At 44.0% G+C, this 27,600-nt stretch overlaps 1 protein-coding gene across 10 annotated transcripts in view; it reads left to right on the top strand.

Moving 5' to 3' along the window:
* CADPS (calcium dependent secretion activator) overlaps positions 1 to 27,600 on the top strand; it is a 657,127-nt gene that overhangs the window by 306,926 nt on the left and 322,601 nt on the right. For all 10 annotated transcript variants that reach the window (XM_075321362.1, XM_075321365.1, XM_075321364.1 and 7 more), the window contains exons 5-6: positions 4,910 to 5,146; positions 6,946 to 7,067. In XM_075321362.1, coding sequence (XP_075177477.1) covers positions 4,910 to 5,146; positions 6,946 to 7,067 — 359 coding nt within the window. The remainder of the gene's footprint in view (positions 1 to 4,909; positions 5,147 to 6,945; positions 7,068 to 27,600) is intronic.

Here is a 27,600-nt window from a genome sequence, read left to right as displayed (position 1 = left end):
TGCAATAGGCAAGCAGCTTGGTGGGATGAAATCAACTGTGGGAGCAATAATAAGAAAATGGATGACATACAAAACGACTGATGATCTCCTTTGATCTGGGGCTCCAGGCAAGATCTCACCCCATGGTGTCAAAATGATCACAAGAACGGTGAGCAAAAATCCCAGAACCACACGGGGGACCTAGTGAATGGCCTGCATAGAGCTGGGACCACTGTAACAAAGCCTACCATGAGTAACACACTACACCGCCAAACTGAAAAATAAGGAGCGCTGATAGTGTAATACCAACAGATCAGTGAGGTAGATCAGGAAAAATACACTCACCTGAAAAGGTTGTGATAGTCACAACCACTGATAGAGCATAGGATGATGGCGTCTGCTGCAGCCCCACGTGGATGTGCATACAAATCAGACTGAAGAGGGGGTTAATGCCGCGCATCAGCCAAAATGAAGATGTAGCACGTTATTGTTATAAACATATTCTTTTATTCCATCGGTCTACGCGTTTCGAGGATATACCTCTTCTTCAGGACCAGTGCATCAACATAGTATAGCATAAATGAAGATGTCAGACATATATATACAGCTGATAACAGAGAGCACCGCCCATTAGATGGAAGAAAAAAAAAAAACAGTAGGAGGAACCACTGATTCAGTGACATAACAGATATTTAGTAGAAATCAAATTCACATATAGACTAATAGATAATAATGAATAACGAATATAAAAGTTATAGGAGTGACAAATTATTTTGTAAAGAAAAAAAGAAAACAGAAATTATTATATAAAGAAAAAAACCTTTTCTAGGTGTGAACATTACACTAGAACCCACTTAGGGTGGATTCCTTAAAACCTCAAAGTCAGTGTTATTAGTGAAACTGGCTATTCCATATTCTGTGAAAGATGTGTAGGAAATAAAAGAATCAAATGTGAAAAAAAAAAAAAAATAAATTTCTGTTTTAATTATTTAATTAAATTATTTTTCTTTATATAATAATTTCTGTTTTCTTTTTTTCTTTACAAAATAATTTGTCACTCCTATAACTTTTATATTCGTTATTCATTATTATCTATTAGTCTATATGTGAATTTGAGTTCTACTAAATATCTGTTATGTCACTGAATCAGTGGTTCCTCCTACTGGTTTTTTTTTGTTTTTTTTCATTTAATGGGCGGTGCTCTCTGTTATCAGCTGTATATATATGTCTGACATCTTCATTTATGCTATACTATGTTGATGCACTGGTCCTGAAGAAGAGGTATATCCTCAAAACGCGTAGACCGATGGAATAAAAGAATACGTTTATAACATCAACGTGCTACATCTTCATTTTGGCTGATGCGCGGCATTAACCCCCTCTTCACTCTGATTTGTATACACTACACCGCCAGGGACACAGATCCTGCAGTGCCAGACATGTTCCCCTGCTTAAGCCTGTACATGTCATGTCCAGGCCCATCTGAAGTTTGTTAGAGAGCATTTGGATTATCCAGAAGAGTATTGGGAGAATGTCATATGGTCTGATGAAACCAAAGTAGAACTGTTTGGAAGAAACACAACTTGTCGTGTTTGGAGGAGACAGAATGCTGAGTTACATCCAAAGAACACCATACCTACTGTGAAGCATGGGGGTGGCAACATCATGATTTGGGGCTGTTTCTCTGCAAAGAGACCAGGACAACTGATCCGTGTACATGAAAGAATGAATGGAGCCATGTATCGTGAGATTTTTTTGTGCAACGCTCCTTCCATCAGCAAGGGCATTGAAGATGAAACATGGCTAGGTCTTTCAGTATGATAATGATCCCAAGCACACCACCAGGGCAACAAAGGAGTGGCTTCGTAAGAAGCATATGAAGGTCCTGGAGTGGTCTAGCCAGTCTCCAGACCTCAACCCCATAGAAATCCTTTGTAGGGAGTTGAAAGTCTGTGTTGCCCAGTGACAGGCCCAAAACATCACTGCTCTAGAGGAGATCTGCATGGAGGAATGGGCCAACATACCACCAACAGTGTGTGCCAACCTTGTGAAGACTTACAGAAAACGTTTCACCTCTGTCATTGCCAACAAAGGATAAAACAAAATATTGAGATGAACTTTTGTTATTGACCAAATACTTATTTTCCCCCATAATTTTTAAAAATTAATCTTGCCAAATCAGACGCGGTGATTTTCTGGATTTGTTTTCTCATTTTGTCTCTCATAGTTGTGGTAACCTATGATGTCAATTACAGGCAAATCTCATCTTTTTAAGTGGGAGAACTTGCACAATTGATGGCTGACTAATGACTTTTTTCACCACTGTAATTCTGAAAAAAGCAAGGAATCTCCAGTGAAAAAGGCAGAAGGTAATTAATAAAATCTGTTTTAGTTGTAATACATTAAAAATATGCACAGATAAACCGCTAGATCTCAGCTGGACCGGTACTACGCGTTACGGTGCCAAGCCTGGGAACCATGATCAAGGCTTGATGCCGAAACGCGTAGGTCCAGTCCAGCTCAGATGTAGCGGTTTATCTGTGCATATTTTTAAAGGATTACAAATATACAGATGCTTTTTTCTCTGGATATTTCTTGCTTGTTTTAGAATTACATCCGACCCAGGCCAGGGCGGCTCTCTGCGTATGCTGTGACTACATCCACACAAATCATCCATGGTGAGCTGATCCTTTTTTTTTCTGTAAGAGCATCTATCAGGGTACTTCTTACTCTACCTGCCAACTTTTCAGAAATATCGAAAGGTGAAATCACAAAGGTTCCTGGAAGATTTGGCAAATCTCTCTGGTGCCACAGAAGCCTCCCAAAACCTCCCCCAAAATGAACAAACTTCTGTAAGGTATCTCATGTCTACACCCAATTTCAAAGACAAGTTTAGTGGTGGGGAAGCAAACCATAGTGGAGAGTGGGGATGTCACAAGGTGTGGCGGGATCACAAGGAACAGGGGAGCCTAAACTAGCCCTCAGGGTAGGGGAACCCTAGCTGACACTGACCCCAAAGGTACATCTGAAGGTGATGATGTTTGCGCCACCTTCCTTGCCCTAGCTCCTGAACAACCCTGATCTAGTGGCCCCCCTCCCTCCACCCAGGAGAGGGCAGGGACAAGAGTGGTCAATACCACACAAATAAACAGACAGGGGGGACCAAAACTCAAACTCACAGCAATCACACACTGAGGTATAGACAATACACGATCAGGAGGAAACTAAAGGAAGGGAGGAAATAATCAGATAAAAAGAGTATTTCCATAACACATCAAACAGCACAGAAGTTCACCAGCAATTGGATAATAAAGCATACAGAATCATATAAAGCTATGATCAGCATGGGAGAACAGGCTCCACCATCTTAAAAAGGGCAGAGACGACTGTGATAGGTCTACTGCAACATGTGACTCAAGCAGTAATCCACAGGCTAGCAGAAATTAACTTCGGCAAGAAGAGCACAGCTGGTCAACGTCCAAGCCTTTCTGTGCAACTCAAAAGCAGCATTGTGTGAAGTATTGTCTCTACTGTGTGAACAGCATCAGAAGTAGCCCTAACACTCGGCAAAGTTTGAGCCAGACCCCATGTGACAGTTGGCCTATAAAAGGGGTATGGTAAGGTTGAAAATTTTGCACTCAGACACATCATAAAAACCTCAAAGTGGGCAACTATGAGTTAGTGTTCCTTTATAAGACAAGGTAATTTTGGCTTTTTTATTTAGCAATGACAAGTTATGGAATTTTTCAAATTACTCAGTATACGAACTGTTCTTAGCTGTTAAGATATCTGCTTGGTATCATTTAAAGGGGACCTTTCACTGGATTTTTTTAATTCAAACTGAGCATCTGCCTCATTTGCTTTTGCTCTACTGATTTCGGAACAGTTTTTCTTTTTCTTTTGTGCCCCTCTGTTCTAAAGTTGTGCAAATTTTCCCTTCAAGGAGCTGAACTTCTCTGTGGACATTTGCTTTTTCTCTTCTTTGATGCCAGCCAATCAAAACACAGCTATGCCACAAAGAAGTTCTATGGTGCACGCCCTGTTGGAGGAAAGGTAATTTTGCACCATTATTACCACGGGGCATAACTCTGGAACAGAGGGGCGCTGAGGAAAAAGAAAAACTGTTCCAGAATCAGTGGAAGAGTATCATTTGGAGGATGTTCTCAGTTTACGTTTTTAAAAAATCCATTGAAAGATCCTTGAAATGGAAATCCTCATTGTTTACTTCCTATAAATTGCAATATAAATAGTTTATATAAACCTGTACAATATATATAATATTGCAAATTCAATGAGGTATTTGTGTTGCTGAGTGCTGAGTGCTAATCGGTGACCAGTGATATAAGGTGCTTTAAATATAAAGTGCTATGATGGTTGCAATAATCGGACAGCAATGCATTCAAGTTGGATTCAGTAACTGATAGAATAAGGTGCTCCTGTGCCAGTAAACAGTAATTACCTGGTGTGTAGTGCTGAGTTGTCCCTCCACCCCGACGTACGTTTCAATCTGCTTTCCTCAGGGGGCCCCCTGAGGAAAGCATATTGAAACGTACATCGGGGTGGAGCGACGACTCAGCACTACACACCAGGTAATTACTGTTTACTGGCACAGAAGCACCTTATTCTATCGTTTACTGAATACAACTTGAATGCATTGCTGTCCGATTATTGCAACCATCATAGCATTGTTTACTTTCTGTAGATCAAAATCCAGCCACTTACTGGTATAGTTTCCAATTTGTGTCTTCTAAAAAGTTGTGCAAAGATTGCATACACATTTTTATGCAAGTATAACACATAAAGGTTCATTAAATGACAGCAAGCAGAGGTATTGATATGGAAAGTAAATCTAGAATTAAAAGAAACAATGGGTCCAATTAATGACCTAATGGCCACATTTTGCTTCACCCAATATTTTTTCTTTGTGCAGGAACGCAAGTTTCCAAAGTTTGTTTCGAAAGAGATGGAAAATATGTACATTGAGGAGCTGAAGTCTTCTGTTAACCTTTTAATGGCTAATTTGGAGAGCATGCCGGTGTCCAAGGGCGGCTCGGAATTCAAGCTCCAGAAGCTTAAGCGCAGTCACAACACATCCATCATAGACATGGGGGAAGAAAACGAAAACCAGCTTTCCAAGTCCGATGTTGTCCTGTCCTTTAGTCTAGAGGTAAGTGCCACACTACACAGGGCATTAACGTAAAGGGAAAAAAGGATGGTTTGGCGCAAATCCAACGCAAGATGCAAGTTACGGTATTAATAATGGTCGAAAATATCAAGCTTGCTCTCTTCTTAACACTTCTCGAAATAACGCATAGATAGTAATTTGTCTTCCTTGCATTTTAAAAACAGCGCACAGGTCACGGAGCCTAACTAGGCAGATGGTGTAAGTGAAATAAAAATTAATCATTTTAGCTGATTTGCTTGTACCAATTAATTTCAAAGCAATCATGCATTTGGCAAAGTTCTTGAGGTCTTGCATTATGCAATGAGACGACTTCGGGCTGACTGCACCGTCAGCAGGAAAAGTTAATGCCCGAGTTACACATTTGGCTCCGGTGCTGAAAGCAGAAAATGGCAAAGCCCTGGTGTAAAAGGGGAGCAAATTTGGAAAAATTCTAAAAATAGAGGTATTTGTGGACAGGTTTTAGCTTCCAAGAATTGGCAGGACAAGATTTGGTCTCTAGCACATTGAAGGAGCCATATGCAGACGGGCTGTCTGGAGATACATGGAGCTGGGTGCTCCCATATGGTGGTGCATGCCATGATGGCGGAAACATGTGTACCTTTCTATTACTGCAAAAGCGTAGAAAATATTATGGCTTCATACAACTTGGAGTCTATACCGAAACAATAATATGACAAAGTTAATGATTTGACCCCAAAATATCTGATAAATGGCACAACCCCTCCCCACTTATTGGGAGACCCAGGTTACAGGTTGAGCCCATGAATTACATGGATTACAGATAGTAAGTGTAACGCTCGCGGCCGGTGTAGGGGCAGTGAGTGGGATTAGTGGGCCCATTGGAGCAAAGAGGGGACCCATGTTTACTTTACCATTTAGTGGGAGGGGCTTAACTAAGCGCCCACCGTGAGGCGGACGCCAGGTACCACTCCCAGGGAAGTGACCGGGATTGTGGCAGAAATGGACTCAGGTACAGACACAACCACAGGCTGGTACAGGAAAGATGACCGGGGCAGACGGGTACCGACAAGTATGGTGGACACAGCAGGAGAAAGACAGGAAGGAAGGAAGGAAAGAAGGGAGGGAGGGAGGAAGGAGGGAAGGAAGGAAGGAAAGAAGTGAGGGAGGGAGGGAGAGAGGAAGGAGGGAAGGAAGGAAGGAAGGGAGCGAGGAAGAAAGGAAGGGAGGGAGGGAGGAAGGGAGGGAGGAAGGTAGGGAGGAAGGAAGGGAGGGAGGAAGGGAGGGAGGGAGGAAGGAGGGAAGGAAGGAAGGAAAGAAGTGAGGGAGGGAGGGAGAGAGGAAGGAGGGAAGGAAGGAAGGGACGAGGAAGAAAGGAAGGGAGGGAGGGAGGAAGGGAGGGAGGAAGGTAGGGAGGAAGGAAGGGAGGGAGGAAGGGAGGGAGGGAGGGACATATAGATATTTTTGAAAGAAAGAAACAAAAGAAAGAAGGAAAGGGACATATAATAGATTTCACAGAAAGAAAGAACTGAAAGAAAAAGAAAGGTACATATAGATAGATTTGAAGGAAAGAAAAAGAGAAAGAAAATGAAAGGCACATATAGATAGATTTTAAAGAAAGAGAAAGAAAGAAAGAAAGAAAGAAAATGAAAGGGACATATTGATATATTTCACAGAAAGAAAAAGAAAGAAAGAAAGAAAGAAAGAAAGAATATAGATATGGGACATATAGTTAGATACTCATATAGATTTCACTTTAATAGGGCCACATTACACAATGTTGGTGGGTGTCGTTCCATTGATCTCTTTTTCACTCTTCGCAGGTTGTAATAATGGAAGTCCAGGGACTGAAGTCACTAGCTCCAAACCGTATTGTATATTGCACTATGGAGGTAGAAGGAGGAGAGAAGCTGCAGACGGACCAGGCAGAGGCCTCCAAACCAACGTGAGTTTCCACCCACAAATGTGACAACCTGCACCACATAAACACCACACACAGGCCTCGTTACCAAGAGCAGGGAAGCTTCTCCATAGCAACCAATCACAGCTCAGCTTTCATTTCAGAAACAGTTCTGGTAAAATAAAAGCTGCTCTGTGATTGGTTGCTATGGGTAACCAAGAACGTTTTATATTACACAGTTTTGATAAATCTGTCAATGTTACTGTGATGATTTCACTGTACAAGATATTCTGAGATACAAAACAAACGTGAAATAATTACTGCAGATAAAAAATGTTAATGTTCTGGTGAAGAATCAACAACAAGTGGACACAATTGTGAAGTTGAACAATATTTATTGCTTATTTTAAACTTTTATAAAAAATAATAAACTGAAAATTGGGGCGTGCAATATTATTCATCCCCTTTAAGTTAATACTTTGTAGCGCCCCCTTTTGCTGCGATTACAGCTGCAGTCTCTTGGGGGATGTGTCTATCAGTTTTGCACATGGAGAGGTGAAATTCTCGCCCATTCTTCCTTTGTAAGCAGCTGGAGCTGAGTGAGGTTGGATGGAGAGCGTTTGTGAACAGCAGTTTTCAGCTCTTTCCACAGATTCTCGATTGGGTTCAGGTCTGGACTGTGACTTGGCCATTCTAACACCTGGATACCTGTGGTCAGCAAAGTTTGGGGAAACCAAAATTTGTATCAGACTCCAAACTTTTGGCCACGACTGTAAATTCCCCCAAAAACATCTAGACCCAATTTAGACATCTGTTCATATTGCCAACTGCATTGTCTTTGTGGTTCGCTCTTCCCCATTACTCTGACTAATCAGGGGTGTGGGTGCTCCCAGCAACAAAACCACAAAAATGTAATATCTCCCATCAATATCTACAATATTGTCAAATTTACAAAAGATGATGAGGAAAATGCTGATTTTACTGGGGCAGACCCATGTACTGTATCTTTGTTTTTAGACATGAACTTTTTTGTTTTTTAACAAACATAACACAAACCACACCACATACACAACACACAGGTATATCACACATACACAAAACATACACACCATATCACACACACACACACACACACATACACACACACACATACACATACACATACACACACACACACATACACACACACACACATATACATACACATACACACACACACACACACACATATACATACACATACACACACACACATAACACATCACACCCAAAACGCATACAACACACACACTATTGCAAAAATATTCAACACATACCACACACAGCAATCACAAACCAACCAATAACATATGCACAACACACACTCATGCCACACATGCACAAAACACACAGACCACATCACACACACATACACACAGCACATTACACCAAAAGCACACACAACACACACAGGTATGGCAACATTATTCCACACATGCCACAAACAGCAAGCATAAACTACACCACAACACATACACAACAGACACTCACGCCACACATAGACAAAGCACATATACCACACACACATACAACAAACAACCCACACAGCAGATACACACAACACAGACCACACCAAACACACACACACACAATACACAGGTATGGCAAAAACATCCCACACATGCCATACACAACAAGCACAAACTACACCACAACACATACACAACACACACTCACGCCACACATGCACAAAACACACACAAACACCACATCACACACTCCACATATACCACACACAACAGACAACCTACACAACACATACACACACAACACAGATAACACCAAACACACACACAGGTATGGCAGAAACATTCCACACATGCCATACACAACAAGCACAAACACCACAAAATATACACACACCACACACACACACACACACACACACTAACAACACATACACATAACACACATCACACCACGTACACAACCCCCTACACACACCACATGGACATCAGATCACACACATCACATATACCACACTACATCATACCACACTACATCATACCACACACACGTCACACACTTATGCCACACACAATACAAAAACACCACATCAAATACACACATCACACACCACACCAACACACTTCAAACACACACAACACACACAGATACGGCAAAAACACTCCACACATGCGATACACAACAAGCACAAACCACAACACCACACATAGACTTCAGACACAACAATCACACACAGGATACACACGCATACACCACGCACACTACAATACACACACATACACCACACATACACATTAGATTGAACATTACCCATGGTACAGCTACATTTTCACAACTAATTACAAATGTTTTTGGAGTGGAGGAAGGAAACTCGAGAAATATCTGCTGCACATAGCCCGATGTGGAGAATGCTTGTAGGCCATCAGCAACACACGACATAAAGGTTGGCCAAGAAGTAAATCTTGCAAGAATTTGATATCATCCAGTAGGAGACATCAGGAAACCACGCACTTCCATCTGCCGAGTTCTCCGCTCTGCGCTGGAAACCCCTCCACCAGTCACCGTCAGTATAAATGTCCCGACTGACATTTTATAGCAATAAAAACAGGAGCAGATTTCAGTCCATATTTCCCGATACAATCCTGAACAAATACAATCTAATAAAACAATTAGCACTGTCTTTAATAATGACACAATGTTTGCTTTTTCAAAAGGTTAACTATGTTATAATTACAGCAATCAAGATAATTGCTGGTATAACTTCACGTTTATAGCTTTTCTTCTTAACCCTTTTCGGGGGAGACAGAAAACTCTGCCTGGCCGATAGAAAGAACAACTGTTGCCGTTCCGCAGCCGCTGCTGTGGCCCTGTGCACACGATGCCTTTTATTCTAGCATTTTTTAAGCAAAACTAATTTTGCTGCTTTTTTAACAAAATGTGTCCAATCGTGAGTTACAAAAACTGTAGTTTTCTGCATAAATTACTGCATCATAAGAAAAAATATCCTGATGCATACCGCCATAAGGGTTGAGGAGAGTCAAGGGGCCCGATAGGTTGCGTGTAGGAGGCTTTTCTAGTTTTCAAAGCCAAGAATGTGGCAAAAGCTGAGGCTGCTTTACACGCAGTGACATTGCTAGCGATGTTGCTGGCGAAAGCACCCCCCGTCGGTTGTGTGTCATGGGCAAATCGCTGCCCGTGATGCACAATATCGTTAGGAGCCGTCACACGGACTTACCTGCCTAGCGACGTCGCTGTGGCCGGTGAACCGCCTCCTTTCTAAGGGGGCGGTTTGTGCAGCGTCACAGCGGCGTCACTAAGCGTCCACCCAATAGAAGCGGAGGGGCGGAGATGAGTGGCCATAACATCCCGCCCACCTCCTTCCTTCCTCATTGCCGGCGGCCGCAGGTAAGCTGTAGTTTGTCATTCCCGAGGTGTCACCCGTAGCGATGTGTGCTGCCTCGGGAACAACAAACAACCTGCGTCCTCAACAATCAACGATTTTTTGAAAATGAACGACGTGTCAACGATGGACGATTTGGTGAGTATTTTCCATCGCTAACGGCCGCTCGTTGGTGTCACACGCAACGACGTTGCTAACGATGCCAGATATGCGTCACGGAATCCATGACCCCGGCGATATATAGTTAGATACGTCGTTGCGTGTAACGGGGCCTTTACACTCTGGACGGCCCATTATGTCCAGGCTTCACATTGACGGCCCATTGATAAAAATGAAAATTGTGTAATGCTCCAGTTGTTCTGTGGTGGCGCTGATGGTGGTGGTACACACCATGTTTACAAAGGTTTAAATTACCTGCTTACATTTATTGTTCTCTAAATACTGCTAAGTTTACCCCCAAAAGAAAGCAGACACCCCCTAAAAGAATCGCACTTACCAGACCCCAAACAATTAGAGTTAGCAAGTGAATGGGCTCCCACATACAGATCTGTGTCGCTGTCTGGTCCTCCTGCGTTCTACAGTGGTTGGCTCCCCCTGGTGACTGGAAGCAGTATCACTCCCATGGAGTGATACTGGTACCCGATCTGTGTGTGAGAGCTGCAGTGCAATGCAGCTGGAATGGTGAAGGACCTGACAGTGACGCAGATCTCTGTGTGAGAGCCCATCCACCATCAGCACTTGCTAACTGTAATTGTTTGGGGTCTGATGAATGCAATTTTTTATTTTTTTGTGAGAGGTGATCTGCTTTCTTTTTGGTGGTGCCTGATTTCTTTTCGAGGTATCTGCTTTTTTTGGGAGATTAGGAACAAAAGGAAAAAACGACCAAAGAGCCCAAAATGCAATCAGTGAATCTTTATTAAGGTATTGGTGAGCGGCACACTTAGCAAGAAGAACGCTACAACAAGGTTTCCCAGAGTAGAAAGTGATAGTTCACTATTACTATGAACCTGGGTATAACATATACACAGTATTGAAGATGGTGGTTCACTATTCCTATAAGGATGGGTACAATAAATATACACAGTATAAAGAGGTGGTACAGATATATTTAGTAAAGACTAAATTGTCATTACCATCAATTACAAAGCAACCAGAGAGATCACAAGTGTAATCCCAAGTAGTAGATGGAATAGGATAGTGTGTCATAAGGACCAACAGTGGCTAGTGTATAAGATACCCATAATAAAAAAAAGTCACGTAAGGTCCGAGGGGCGAATGCCCATCATAAGGTATACATACCACAGAAAATCCGGGAGACCGAGTAGCAGCGTCCACCCGACGGCCGTTTCGGCGGAAGAGCCTTCGTCAGGGGGAGTGGCAAAGTGAGGGACGTGTGGGAATAAAAAGGGGACATCATCCAATCACAATCGATGGGCGGGTGAGTGACGCATGTGTTGTCTCGGCAACCCAGAACGCCAATCGCCCACCGCGTCATACGTCACCCGACGTCCGAGTCACGTGACGGCCACGTGACAAATCACATGGCGGTCACGTGAGCGGACACCACGTGAGGCACAGAGACACAGTGGCGCGATGACGCGCCGGGGCCGAAGACACGCATGCGTACATGCCCATAGGGAATCAATATAGGGGACGTAACCGGGGCCTAACAGCCCTATAATGTCCATACGGAAAAAGTGCGAATAGATGTAGGGAGATTGTCATCACTGTAATAGTAGCGCCAGGTTAGGATTATATGTTATTCATCAAGAACTAATCACATAAATTGTTCAAAGAATTAGTACTTAATGGTTGATACTTGAACGATGTTAAATAATAGTGTGGGACGGTAGCACATAGCCAAACCGTATATAACAAATTTAAATATTGCAATACCACCGTTTCCTAGAAAATTATAAAGTAGTAAATGGGGTCTGATGAATTGAATTTTTAATTTTTTTGTGAGGGGTGATCTGCTTTCTTTTTGGTGGTGCCTGATTTCTTTTCGAGGTATCTGCTTTGTTTGGGAGACGTCTTTCTTTTTGAGGTGTCTGCTTTCTTTTGGGGATGTCTTCTTTCTTTTCGGGGTTGCTGCTTTCTTTTGGGGATGTCTTCTTTCTTTTCGGGGTGTCTGCTTTCTTTAATGAAGAGTCCTGCTGTATTCTTTAACTTTTTTACTTGCTCCTTATGAAACAGCATCTTGAGCTTATTTTTGGAGTTCAGCCTATAAATTAAGAATACTCAAAAAAGCCCCCAAAATCCTACTAAGGCTTATTTTTGGGGCATGTCTTATTTTTTTCCTCTGTCAGTGTTGTTTAGTGGGGTTTTGTCTTTTTGTTTTCCAGTCCGCCCAAGGGTGTGGGAGAGGGGGAGTAAGATCAGGAGTTAGGGTCATGCTGGGGGCTCGAACCAGGTTACCATCAAACCTACTTCCAAGATAAGGGACAGCGCAGGGACTCAAGTCTGAGGGCCAGCCTTGGGTCACCTGTCCTGTCATTACATGCCCTGTTACACCCCATTACAATAGCCCCTTTAGTACATCTTTCATACTGCAACCCACAATAGAATAAAAGGGATAAAAATAGAATTTAATAGAAATCTTCATATTTCAACTGATCTTTAGGCATAGAATTAACAGGCAAAGATTAGTCAGCACTGTGCTGCCGCTTCTAGAGCCAAAGGCACAACCTGGATTTCCCCGATGAGACGTTTGTACTGATCAGGCCTCCGGCAAATTCTCAAAGATCCTCGCAGCACTTCCCCGTAGAAGCCATCGGCAGTGAAAAAGTGCGTTTGTTGCTGTAACATTGCGCCGGGAGATCAAATGTGAACAATACCGATGTTAAATGGGAACATATGAGCGGCCAATAGTCTACGGGCTCGGCTACCAAAGTGACTCATAAAAGCTGACGGATTTCTGGAGGTTTTTGCTGGCTCATGTTCTGCATATCAGGCAGCGGCAGGCTGCATACTGCTCGATAAATCTTACCATGGCGAATATGATTGAGGTCATTTTTGTGTGGATGCCGGTGAAGCTAATCTAATTGCTGCAGATGCTAGAGCTTACTTATCAAGGGCAACGGAGGAGCATCTGTATGTAAGAACATAGGTTGTCCTGGGTCTTGATATTCCCACCGATTGCTCAAAAGACCACTTTGCTCGGGAGGCAGAAGAACACAGATTCTATAGAAAGTCGTTTCGTAGTAGTCTTTTGAATTGTTGGTGACCTCAAAAACTGGAGCCCAAATGATCTGGAAGGAACTTAAGGGCCAAAAGTTTAACAAAGTTTTTAACCCTTTAAAGATTTGATCACAACACAGACAGTCCTATGGACAACATGCACGGCCAACATTATTCCGGTGGAGTATTTCAGAGTCCCAATCTCGGGATCAGTGGACATCTCAGCAGTTTGACCCCTACTAATTTGCAATTATCAGTTGGGTAAGTGATAATGTTAACAAGAATGTTGGGAAAAACTCTTTAAGGAGAGGTTCTCTTTAGAACTCCTTGTTAGGGTCTAGGTCGTTGGTAGCCCATGTTCGTGGTGCCCTACCAGTGTTGTGAAGGACAATTCTGGGCATAGCTATAGGGATTGCATAGGTAGTCATTGCAGTTAAAGAGGTCATGTACTACTTTTACATTGATAGCGTATCCTTAGGATAGGTCATCAATTTCTGGTCGTCCTGGGTCCAACATCCCGCACCCCTGACGATCAACTGTTGCCGGTGCCCAAAAATGCTCAGTTCCGGAGCTGCCCCGTCCACTGATAGAGGCCACTGCTGGATACTGCACATCTGCCTCCTATTGATTTGAATTAGACCCGGATGTGCAGTACCCGGTCACAGGCGCTATTAGAAGACGACGCAACGCTGGAACTGAGCATTTCCAGCTGCCTGTTGCTTCCATCAGCGCCGAGGACAGCTGGTCGGCGGGGGTTGCGGGATGTTGGAACCCGACCGATCAGACATGGATGTCCTATCCTAAAAATACCAGCAATGTAAAGCCAACCACTTTAACTCTGGAGCAGGAAGGTGATAAAAGACCCCAACCCCTTAAGAAGACAGCGGTAGTGTTACGGTCCATGTTCGGTAGGGACTGGTTAGAGGATGGTATAGGAACTTGTTTCACCTTTGATGCCAGGAACCTGTCACTGTTTCCTTAAATTCTGCACACTTTATTAAAGACGTTTTCCGACTCTTCGAAAAAGAAGAAAAAAAACAAAACACAGCAGCAGAAAAAGCCCAAAACATAGCAGCACAACAAAAACAAAAGAAAACACAGCAACACAAAAAAAACAAGAAAAAAAAACACAGAAGCACAAAAAAAAACAAAAAACACAGCAGCAGAAAAAACCTCAACACAGCAGCACATAAAAAAACAAAACTCGGCAGCACAAAAAAAAACAAAACCCAGTAGCACAAAAAAAACAAAACACAGCAGCAGAAAAAAACTCAAAACACAGCAGCACATAAAAAACAAACAAAAAAACACAGCAGCACAAAAAGGCAAGCAAAAAAATACAGCAGCCCAAAAAAACCCCAAAACATGGCAGCACAAAAACAAACAAATAAAACCACAGCAGCACAAAAACAACAAAACAAAACACATCAGCACAAAAAAACAAGAAAAGAGAAAGACAGAAGCACAAAAAAAAACCAAAATACAGCAGCACAAATAAAAAACAAAACACAGCAGCAGAAAAAAAAACAAAAACACAGCAGCAGAAAAAAACTCAAAACACAGCAACACAAAAAAACCCCCAAAAAAACACTGTTTAAAAGAACTGAAGTCCTCAGTGGTTGATACCTTTTAATGGCTAACTGAAAAGATGGTAATAATAGCAAGCTTTCGAGACTACTCAGGTCTCTTCATCAGGCATGGTATTCTGGCTAACACGGTACATAGATATATTTTACCTGTACCAAAAAAACACAGCAGCATAAAAAAGGAAGGAAAAAAATACAGCAGCAGAAAAAAAACAAAACAAAACACAGCAGCACAAAAAAACAAAACAAAACACAGCAGCACAAACAAAAACAAATAAAACCACAGCAGCACAACAAAACAAACAAAAAAAGAACATAGCAGCACAATAAAAACCCCAAAACACAGCTGCGCTATTGCTGTGAATCAACAAAAAAACAGTAAGACCACTTTTACCATCTGCCAATTTGGTGCAGACGCCGCGGCGGTCCCGGTCATTTTGGTTAGGCTTTTAAGCTGCCATCACAAGTAAAGAAGACTTGGGCGGCTGCAGCGTCAGCCCTGCATCGGTGAAGAAATAAAAATTCCTCATCCTCAAAATAATAAAAAAAAAAGTTTATGAAGCCCTTTTTTTTTTTATCATAAAGTAAAACTAATGCACAAATATCACAGTTTTCCCAAAAAATCTATGACAAATTCAGATCAACTACATCTATGTAAAGGCTGACGGCAATGGAGGAAAGGTTCTGCCCCCCCACTGATCACTATAAAACAGACCGGGCAGTCAGGGGTTAATAATACCGGTCCATACTGTATCCGTTCATTATATTTGGAAATGAGTTCTGTCCATTAGGGATGTGACCCTATAATGGATCTCCGCCGCCTGTCAGCGGGATGCCTGTCCTGAACGCCATTGACAATGACATTGAGACTCAAGGTGGTTTATTTATAGAGCGCTCGGGACGCGGAGGGTTTTGTTTTTTTCTCCCACTATTTTAGACTAAATCCTTTGCAAAATGTTGAGAATGATATTATAATCCAGCACCGGGCTGAGAAACATTAATCACATAAGTCGCACGTTAGGAAAATAAAAGGTGCAGCCTTTATTACAGCAAAATTGTGCGGTTATTTAGGAGCCAATTTGGTAGCTATTTGCATAATTTAGCAAAAAGACGCAAAAATAAATCTCTGCAGGTCGTAAATGACATTCAACGTCTGATTTTTGACCAGATCTGTCTGTAGAATACATTCAATGTTGCCACATTCTGTTAATAATGTATCAGTGTCACCTATTCGGGTCCCTTAAAGGGATTATTTCATCTTTGCATCCTATATAAATAGGCAATTCAAGGAGGGGTTCTCCTATTCGGACCCCTAGCCACTGATATAAATCAATTCTCACTGTCAGACATGACCGATCCATGTGTTACATTGACAGCTACTCAATTAAAGAGGACCTGGCACTCACCAGAAATACATAATTATTAACCTGGTGTAAACGCCGCTGTTCTCCTGAATCCGGCGATGTTTCTCTTTTGGTCCTACGCCTCTCCAATCCTGAGATATGGCTACTTCTTCCTTCTATGTAAGTGCATTCTTTTAAGCCAAGTGGGAGTGGTCCTCAAGAATCCACCCACAGAGAAGAGTGGAGGACGACGCCCACTTGGCTTAGAAGACTACTCTTACATGGAGTGAAGAAGAGGCTATATCTCAGGAATGGAGACTCACAGGAGCAAAAGAAAAACATCGCCGGATTCAGGAGAACAGCGGCGTTTACACCAGGTAAATAAATTACATATTTATGACAAGTTCTCTTTAACCTCTTCAAGACATATGAAGAGCAGCTACATTATATGTTGTGTCCCTGCCTTTGATGCTGGCTCACATGCCAAGCTTCTTTCCCGGCAGATGATGGCTGCTATCATCTGCTTCTATCAACTCCTCCCATAGTGTCACATGGAGATTTTCACAAACTTCACCGACTGTCATGGCTGTGGCAGGTTCTGTTCAGACTGCAGATTCTGACACTCCGCCTGATAACTTTTCTGGTGTCTGTGAGCTATGCGCAGACTCAGGCGTCGACCTGCGAGACAGGCTAGCAAGAGTTAAGGCCCTGTCACACACACAGATAAATCTTTGGCAGATCTGTGGTTGCAGTGAAATCATGGACATATTGTTCCATTTGTACACAGCCACAAACCTGGCACTGATTGTCCACAATTTCACTGCAACCACAGATCTGCCGCAGATTTATCTCTCTGTGTGACAGGGCCTTTAATCTCTGCTAGTCTGCTTGTTAGTCTCCTTTGACCACCTGCTGTGGGGGAGACAATCATATCTGCTCACCTCCTATATATGCTGGCTGGATCCTTCCACCTATGCCAGCTATAGTTTTTCTTAGTTGGTCTGGGGAGGTGTTGTGATCCAAACTATTTGGTGTGACACTTGTTGCTGTGTGCGGTTGGGGTGTTAACCCTTGTTGCCTTTTTGTTGCTACACTCCTGCTCTTGTTTTTCCCTCAGTCTCTTCTTGTCTATTCCTGTGTGTGTGCAGTGTGTCAGAGTGTTGGTTTTCGCTTATTTGTCCTTATCTGTTGACCATCTCACTCCTGCCCCATCCCTCCTTGGGGAGAGGGGGGGTATTAAAGTAGTATTTCTCAAGAGCATAGTAATGCTTGGGGCTCTGGCATTTCCACCATTAGGAGTAATCCAGAGGTGTGGGATAGCCTACGGTAAGGGACAGCATAGGAGCGCCCTGTCCCTTGCTATGTTAAAGTAAAACCGTGACATATTGCTGTCCACATGTTAAATGCCACCCTCAGAGATTAACGCGCACTGTCGGGGGGGGGGGGGGGGTATCATTCCACATGCCCATCAGTGCAGTCATGAAGTGATTGCTGGTTGCCATTGGGTTGCGATTACAGTCAGGGGTCTGCTGAAGACCCCTGTGCCTGTCATGATACTTCTGTGAAAGCTAATGTTTAGCTGGGGAACAAAGGAGACTGTGATTTTCACTATACATAGCAGTGCTTATGCACTGCTAGGTATAGCACAAGTGAGTGGAAGATCACCAGTTCAAGTCTCTTAGGAAACTAAAAAATACAGTAAAAAGTGCAAAAAAATTTAAATTTTTTTAAAAAAATGTAAAAGTTCAAATCATTAAGAATAAAAGCAAATAAAAAACATGTTCGGTATCGTTGCGTTTGTAAAAGTCCGATCTATCAAAATACAAAATTCATTAATGCGATCGGTAAATGGTGTTATAAGGAAAAACGAACTCTGTAGATAAAATTGTGAATTTGACCTTATTTTTTACAATTTCAATACAACGTCCCTGCTCTCCTGTGCATCACATGATACAATAAATGGTGGAATTCAAAAGTATTTATTTCCTTCTCTGAAATCACCACTGATCATGTATAGCACATAAATATTAATCACATTGGGAGAAATCCGCGACTTCAGCTTTCACTCTGCGCCACTCGCTAGATATATCACAAGCTTTACCACCTAATGCAAGACAAATGCTGCCACCTTGTGGTAACACTGTGCTATTACAAAATGTTACATCACTCAAAATGAGATATGGTAATTCTTTTTTTTAACCCCAAGATTGCTTGGGTGCATTTGTTGCCTCATTCATGTCATTGGGAAACAGCTATGTTAAAACATTATAAATTCCATTAGACCTGAGTTATTATGGGGTTCGTACCACTGCTTGCTTCAAATTGCACTTTGGAAATCAGACTTAAAACTAACATCTGTTGACAAGTCCAGCTATTTATGGACTTATTGACTTCACTAAAATTATGTGGTGTTGTCCTTGGAGCGATATATGCAAAATTACAAACAAGCTAAAAAAATAATAAAAAAAATGGTTTAACTCTTTCCCTTCCTTATCTCAGAACTTCAGGGGGCACGAGTATATAAGATGACAAGCAACCGTGGCTGGTAGTGGCGCTCCGTGGTTCCGAACTGTGTAACGCCTTCAGCTAAAGGAGACGGTGGGTTATAAGAGTCTATATTAATAAAAACATAAGGGGGGGTCAAGTCCCCTACAGAGGAGCAAAAAAAACAAAAAAACCTTTTCAAAATAATAATACATTTTTTTTATATATATATATATATATATACCATATATATATATATATATATATATATATATATATATATATATATATATATATATATATACCAGATATATATATATATATATGTATATATACCATATATATATTATATATATATATATATATATATATATATGTACTGCTCAAATAATTAAAGGGAGCACCAAAATACAAAATCCTTTTCACAATAATAATACATTTACATATATATATATATATATATATATATATATATATATATATATATATATGCCATATATATACCATATATATATATATATATATATATATATATATATATATATATATATATATATATATATATATGTACTGCTCAAATAATTAAAGGGAGCACCAAAATACAAAATCCTTGTTTAAGTGTTCCCTTTATTTTCTTAAACAGTATGTGTATGTATGTATATATATATATATATATATATATATATATATTGTTTTAACTTTGACTTTTTTAAGTGATTGGAGGTTCAAGTCCCTTACAGACGAGCAATAAAACAAGAACACATCTTGAAAAATACAAATAAGGGTAAATGTAAAAAAAAATGAAATAAAAGTAAATGTAAAACAAAGTAAAAAAATAAAATAAGATAAAACAAAAAATTATATAAAAATATAAAATAATAAAAAACAAAAAAGTCTTGTTGTATAATAACAGGAGCTTATATTTATAAGTTAATCATCTTATAAAACTGGCAGCCCATCTAATAGCGCTCTATCAGACCGAAACACCTATCAATGGAAACTTGGGCAGAGTTGACCTCCTTGGTGCCGTGGTTCCTGCCTAACACTGGTTGGGGTTATTCAGGTGCTGCCACCAGCCCAGTACCCACCACCAAGATGCTAGCAATGAATCCAAATCGTGAGATCAGGGCTCCATTGTCTGGTGTACATACGCCATCAGGTTGACCTCTGGGGGATTTGGAGACAAGTCATGAACTTCAACTCATTGTCACATTCCTCAAAATCTTACTGGCGCTGTTTCTTCCCCTTGGAGACAAGTCATCATCATCAACTCTTTGTCATGTTCTTACAATTCTCCCTGGCGGTGTTTCTTCACCAGGTACACAGGTTAAATTCTGCGATCCATGGGCTCCCATGACTCTGTTCTGTGGCTATTAGTGATGAGCGAGTACTAAAAAGCTCGGGTGCTCGAAGCTCGGGCCGAGCCTCCCAAGATACTCGTGTACTCGGCCCGAGCAACGAGCCCAATGTTATCCTATGGGAGACCCGAGTATTTTTGTGAAATGACCCCCCGGCAGCATGGAGAAACCCTAAAAATGTCACAAAAGTCTCAGAAGAGTGCTCAAATGACATGGCAACAGCATGGGGAAGACCCCTTGAAGCATTTATCACTGAAAAGTCACAGCTGTGAACAATTTTGTCCGCGTTTTACGCCATTTTTACGGACTCACCAGAAAACCTTCCAAAATGACCCCAAAATGATTTTTCATGGCGGAAATGTTAAGGGCACATACCCAATAGTGAGATAGAGCTGGTGTATGTTACTTTTTGAGATTAATACATGAAAGATTTTACGTGAAAACATTGTGTGGCACTCCGATGTCCCTGAGAAGAGACGTACATGAAGGCCTCTTGAGTCTAATGTGCCCATTTTGAGGAAGTGAGTCTTTGTAGTATTTTCCTTTGCCAGGGCAGTACAAAATTGTGAGGTTCACCAATGCCCCTGCATACAGACGTGCATGAGGGCCTGTAAACCTGAAGTGCCCATTGTAAGGAAGTGGGTCTATTGTAGTATAGCCCTTAGGCAGGGCAGCCAAAAATTGGGAGGCTCCACATTGTCCCTGCATACAGACGTGCATGATGGCCTGTAAACCTGAAGTGCCCATTGTAAGGAAGTGGGTCTATTGTAGTATAGCCCTTAGGCAGGGCAGCCAAAAATTGGGAGGCTCCACATTGTCCCTGCATACAGACGTGCATGAGGGCCTGTAAACCTGAAGTGCCCATTGTAAGGAAGTGGGTCTATTGTAGTATAGCCCTTAGGCAGGGCAGCCAAAAATTGGGAGGCTCCACGTTGTCCCTGGATAGAGACGTGCATGAGGGCCTGTAAACCTGAAGTGCCCATTGGAAGGAAGTGGGTCTATTGTAGTATAGCCCTTAGGCAGGGCAGCCAAAAATTGGGAGGCTCCACGTTGTCCCTGGATAGAGACGTGCATGAGGGCCTGTAAACCTGAAGTGCCCATTGGAAGGAAGTGGGTCTATTGTAGTATAGCCCTTAGGCAGGGCAGCCAAAAATTGGGAGGCTCCACATTGTCCCTGCATACAGACGTGCATGAGGGCCTGTAAACCTGAAGTGCCCATTGTAAGGAAGTGGGTCTATTGTAGTATAGCCCTTAGGCAGGGCAGCCAAAAATTGGGAGGCTCCACGTTGTCCCTGGATAGAGACGTGCATGAGGGCCTGTAAACCTGAAGTGCCCATTGGAAGGAAGTGGGTCTATTGTAGTATAGCCCTTAGGCAGGGCAGCCAAAAATTGGGAGGCTCCACATTGTCCCTGGATAGAGACGTGCATGATGGCCTGTAAACCTGAAGTGCCCATTGTAAGGAAGTGGGTCTATTGTAGTATAGCCCTTAGGCAGGGCAGCCAAAAATTGGGAGGCTCCACGTTGTCCCTGGATAGAGACGTGCATGAGGGCCTGTAAACCTGAAGTTCCCATTGTAAGGAAGTGGGTCTATTGTAGTATAGCCCTTAGGCAGGGCAGCCAAAAATTGGGAGGCTCCACGTTGTCCCTGGATAGAGACGTGCATGAGGGCCTGTAAACCTGAAGTGCCCATTGGAAGGAAGTGGGTCTATTGTAGTATAGCCCTTAGGCAGGGCAGCCAAAAATTGTGAGGCTCCACGTTGTCCCTGGATAGAGACGTGCATGAGGGCCTGTAAACCTGAAGTGCCCATTGGAAGGAAGTGGGTCTATTGTAGTATAGCCCTTAGGCAGGGCAGCCAAAAATTGGGAGGCTCCACATTGTCCCTGGATAGAGACGTGCATGATGGCCTGTAAACCTGAAGTGCCCATTGTAAGGAAGTGGGTCTATTGTAGTATAGCCCTTAGGCAGGGCAGCCAAAAATTGGGAGGCTCCACATTGTCCCTGGATAGAGACGTGCATGATGGCCTGTAAACCTGAAGTGCCCATTGTAAGGAAGTGGGTCTATTGTAGTATAGCCCTTAGGCAGGGCAGCCAAAAATTGGGAGGCTCCACGTTGTCCCTGGATAGAGACGTGCATGAGGGCCTGTAAACCTGAAGTGCCCATTGGAAGGAAGTGGGTCTATTGTAGTATAGCCCTTAGGCAGGGCAGCCAAAAATTGTGAGGCTCCACGTTGTCCCTGGATAGAGACGTGCATGAGGGCCTGTAAACCTGAAGTGCCCATTGGAAGGAAGTGGGTCTATTGTAGTATAGCCCTTAGGCAGGGCAGCCAAAAATTGGGAGGCTCCACATTGTCCCTGGATAGAGACGTGCATGATGGCCTGTAAACCTGAAGTGCCCATTGTAAGGAAGTGGGTCTATTGTAGTATAGCCCTTAGGCAGGGCAGCCAAAAATTGGGAGGCTCCACATTGTCCCTGGATAGAGACGTGCATGATGGCCTGTAAACCTGAAGTGCCCATTGTAAGGAAGTGGGTCTATTGTAGTATAGCCCTTAGGCAGGGCAGCCAAAAATTGGGAGGCTCCACATTGTCCCTGGATGGAGACGTGCATGATGGCCTGTAAACCTGAAGTGCCCATTGTAAGGAAGTGGGTCTATTGTAGTATAGCCCTTAGGCAGGGCAGCCAAAAATTGGGAGGCTCCACATTGTCCCTGGATAGAGACGTGCATGATGGCCTGTAAACCTGAAGTGCCCATTGTAAGGAAGTGGGTCTATTGTAGTATAGCCCTTAGGCAGGGCAGCCAAAAATTGGGAGGCTCCACGTTGTCCCTGGATAGAGACGTGCATGAGGGCCTGTAAACCTGAAGTGCCCATTGTAAGGAAGTGGGTCTATTGTAGTATAGCCCTTAGGCAGGGCAGCCAAAAATTGGGAGGCTCCACGTTGTCCCTGGATAGAGACGTGCATGAGGGCCTGTAAACCTGAAGTGCCCATTGGAAGGAAGTGGGTCTATTGTAGTATAGCCCTTAGGCAGGGCAGCCAAAAATTGGGAGGCTCCACATTGTCCCTGGATAGAGACGTGCATGATGGCCTGTAAACCTGAAGTGCCCATTGTAAGGAAGTGGGTCTATTGTAGTATAGCCCTTAGGCAGGGCAGCCAAAAATTGGGAGGCTCCACATTGTCCCTGGATAGAGACGTGCATGATGGCCTGTAAACCTGAAGTGCCCATTGTAAGGAAGTGGGTCTATTGTAGTATAGCCCTTAGGCAGGGCAGCCAAAAATTGGGAGGCTCCACGTTGTCCCTGGATAGAGACGTGCATGAGGGCCTGTAAACCTGAAGTGCCCATTGTAAAGAAGTGGGTCTATTGTAGTATAGCCCTTAGGCAGGGCAGCCAAAAATTGGGAGGCTCCACGTTGTCCCTGGATAGAGACGTGCATGAGGGCCTGTAAACCTGAAGTGCCCATTGGAAGGAAGTGGGTCTATTGTAGTATAGCCCTTAGGCAGGGCAGCCAAAAATTGTGAGGCTCCACGTTGTCCCTGGATAGAGACGTGCATGAGGGCCTGTAAACCTGAAGTGCCCATTGGAAGGAAGTGGGTCTATTGTAGTATAGCCCTTAGGCAGGGCAGCCAAAAATTGGGAGGCTCCACATTGTCCCTGGATAGAGACGTGCATGATGGCCTGTAAACCTGAAGTGCCCATTGTAAGGAAGTGGGTCTATTGTAGTATAGCCCTTAGGCAGGGCAGCCAAAAATTGGGAGGCTCCACATTGTCCCTGGATAGAGACGTGCATGATGGCCTGTAAACCTGAAGTGCCCATTGTAAGGAAGTGGGTCTATTGTAGTATAGCCCTTAGGCAGGGCAGCCAAAAATTGGGAGGCTCCACATTGTCCCTGGATAGAGACGTGCATGATGGCCTGTAAACCTGAAGTGCCCATTGTAAGGAAGTGGGTCTATTGTAGTATAGCCCTTAGGCAGGGCAGCCAAAAATTGGGAGGCTCCACATTGTCCCTGGATAGAGACGTGCATGATGGCCTGTAAACCTGAAGTGCCCATTGTAAGGAAGTGGGTCTATTGTAGTATAGCCCTTAGGCAGGGCAGCCAAAAATTGGGAGGCTCCACGTTGTCCCTGGATAGAGACGTGCATGAGGGCCTGTAAACCTGAAGTGCCCATTGTAAGGAAGTGGGTCTATTGTAGTATAGCCCTTAGGCAGGGCAGCCAAAAATTGGGAGGCTCCACGTTGTCCCTGGATAGAGACGTGCATGAGGGCCTGTAAACCTGAAGTGCCCATTGGAAGGAAGTGGGTCTATTGTAGTATAGCCCTTAGGCAGGGCAGCCAAAAATTGGGAGGCTCCACATTGTCCCTGGATAGAGACGTGCATGATGGCCTGTAAACCTGAAGTGCCCATTGTAAGGAAGTGGGTCTATTGTAGTATAGCCCTTAGGCAGGGCAGCCAAAAATTGGGAGGCTCCACATTGTCCCTGGATAGAGACGTGCATGATGGCCTGTAAACCTGAAGTGCCCATTGGAAGGAAGTGGGTCTATTGTAGTATAGCCCTTAGGCAGGGCAGCCAAAAATTGGGAGGCTCCACGTTGTCCCTGGATAGAGACCTGTTAGGTTCTTAGTGCCTCCGTGCTTGCATTTAAAAACCGCACGTGTGTGCCTGTTGGTGGCAGCTTTCCGCTGCATTTGTGTGAGTTTTGCAAAAACTTGGATATAACGCACAAGTCTAGTGAATACACATCAGCACAGCATTGCAAAATGCGCAAGGGCGTTGTCAACGAACAAGGAAGTGGACGTGATGGTGGTGCAGGCAGAGACCGAGGTTGTGTGCAAGCTCTAATTTCGCCACAACAAAGGGCCACATCTAGTCGCTCGCACGTCCTGTCCCAAATTCTTGGGGACCGCAGCAGTACACCGCTCTTGAACCAAGACCAGTGTCAACAGGTTGTTAGTTGGATAGCGGATAATGCTTCCAGTCAGATTGGCACCACCACAAACACTCTGTCTTCCACACGGTCAAGTGTCAGTAGCCGTGATACTGCACCGCACATTTCAGAACCTGATCCTCCTTCCTACCACCAGGCCGAGTACACGTCCACGGACATTACTGATCCCACACTTGGACACTCGGAAGAGCTGTTCGTTCACGTTTCCATTCACAAATTCTGGCCTCTCGCCAGCTCCTGTTGAAGTGGGCCATGACGAGATTGTATGTACAGATGCCCAAATATTTGAGCAGCCACGTTCTCACGAAGTTGGCAACGTGTCTCAACAAGGGGTGGACGATGATGAGACACAATTGTCAGGAAGTCAGGAGGAGGAGCAGGGTGCGGAAGAGGAAGACGACGTGGTGGATGATCCAGTAACTGACCCAACCTGGCAGGAGGATATGCAGAGCGAGGACAGAAGTGCACAGGGGGAGGGAGGCGTAGCATCCCAACAGGCAGTAAGAAGCAGAGTGGTGGCCCCAGGCAGACGTCAGGCAACTGTTCCCCGGAAAAACACGACACAAGGTGCCTGTACAAATGTTAGGTCTTCCCGAGTCTGGCTGTAATACTATTGTATGTATTGAGGATTTCGATTGCGTTAGGGCAATGACAACCAGAGACGAGTTCTTGGTGCAAGACGTTTATAATATGCAACCAGCAAATATGTACATAAACGGAACAAAAACACAGTAGAACATAAATACAGGAAATACCTTCCAGGGACGGAGCGAAAGGGAATTCCCGGGACCGCGCACCGGACTCCCCCAGGGAGACCACCAAGAGCGAACCCCTATACAGGGACTGTCTGGCAATCACCCCAGAAGCCCTAAATGCGCAGCAGCCGGGACACAAAAGGGCAATAGGTAAGTCCAAAAATGTCCGTACGTGATGTGAGTCCAGAGTGGTATTAAACGGAAGGAACCGGGCAGAAGTGCCGACCAAAGACGGCAAACGGAGTCCGGGCACAGCTAGATGATACCAGATGAAGTCCAGAGTCGGTGTCGGTTGTTTTCCAAGAGGATCCGAATAACAATCAGGAACCAAAAGCAGCAGGGCAGGAGCACACAGGAAGCAGTATACTCAGGCACTGGACTAAGCTTTAGGGGCGGCTTTTAAACAGATGGACAGGAAGTAGGGCAACAGAACAGAAAACTCCATGTTAACAAAGGGCAAGCTCTTTCAAAAGAAAACTGGAAAACCCGGAACTCTGACACTGGCAGTTTTTTAAGTTGGCTCCAGATGATTCTAAAAAGGCCATTTGCAACACCTGCCATGCCAGCATCAGCAGGGGTACCAAAACTAGCAGCCTGACCACCACCAGCATGATCAGGCACATGTCAGCCAAGCACCCGACTTTGTGGGAAGTACAACAGAGTCGAGGAGCAGTGCTTGCTGATGTCACTGCTACGTCTTCGCTGGTTGTGCATGCGAGCCAATCCCCTGTCCATGCTGCCTGCGAACAAGCCTCCTCCACTCCTGCACCTGCAGTTGCCTACGCAGAAAGAACACCATCATCAAGCACGTCCTTGTCCCAGCGCAGCGTTCAGTTATCCATTCAGCAAACCTTTGAACGCAGGCGCAAATACACTGCCAACACCCCACATGCCACAGTTCTAAATGCTAACATTTCGCGACTGCTTGCGCTGGAAATGTTGCCTTTTAGGCTGGTTGAGACAGAAGCATTCCGCGACATGATGGTGGCAGCTGTCCCACGTTACTCGGTCCACAGCCGCCACTATTTCTCCCGGTGTGCCGTCCCCGCATTGCATAACCACGTGTCACAAAACATCACACGTGCCCTGAACAACGCTGTTTCAGCCAAAGTCCACCTACCACAGACACGTGGACAAGTGCATGTGGGCAAGGCCGCTACATCTCGTTGACGTCACACTGGGTTAATATTGTGCAAGCTGGGACCCAGTCTGAGCGAGGGACGGAACACGTCCTTCACACACCAAGTTTTGCAGGCCCTACCTCAGTCAGGGTTTCACACACACTCTACAGCTCCGGAATGTCATGCTCCTCAGCCTCCTCCTCCTCCTGCGCATCCTGATCCACTTTACCCTCCACACCAGTCCCAAGCTGGAAGTGTCGCGGGCGGAGGAGGGGACGGTGCGCTCTCCCACTGCTCGGGTCCGGCTGACGCTGCTCTACGGCTGCTGCTGCTTGTTGGCTCGAGCAATGGCCGGATCCCGGGGACTCGAGCGGCGCTACTCGCCCGTGAGTGAAAAG

The sequence above is a fragment of the Anomaloglossus baeobatrachus genome, chromosome 8, assembly GCF_048569485.1.
Source record: "Anomaloglossus baeobatrachus isolate aAnoBae1 chromosome 8, aAnoBae1.hap1, whole genome shotgun sequence".
Classification (NCBI taxonomy): Eukaryota; Metazoa; Chordata; class Amphibia; order Anura; family Aromobatidae; genus Anomaloglossus; species Anomaloglossus baeobatrachus.
Note: the sequence above shows the minus strand (reverse complement) of the source record. Positions and strands in the feature narration are given on the sequence as shown.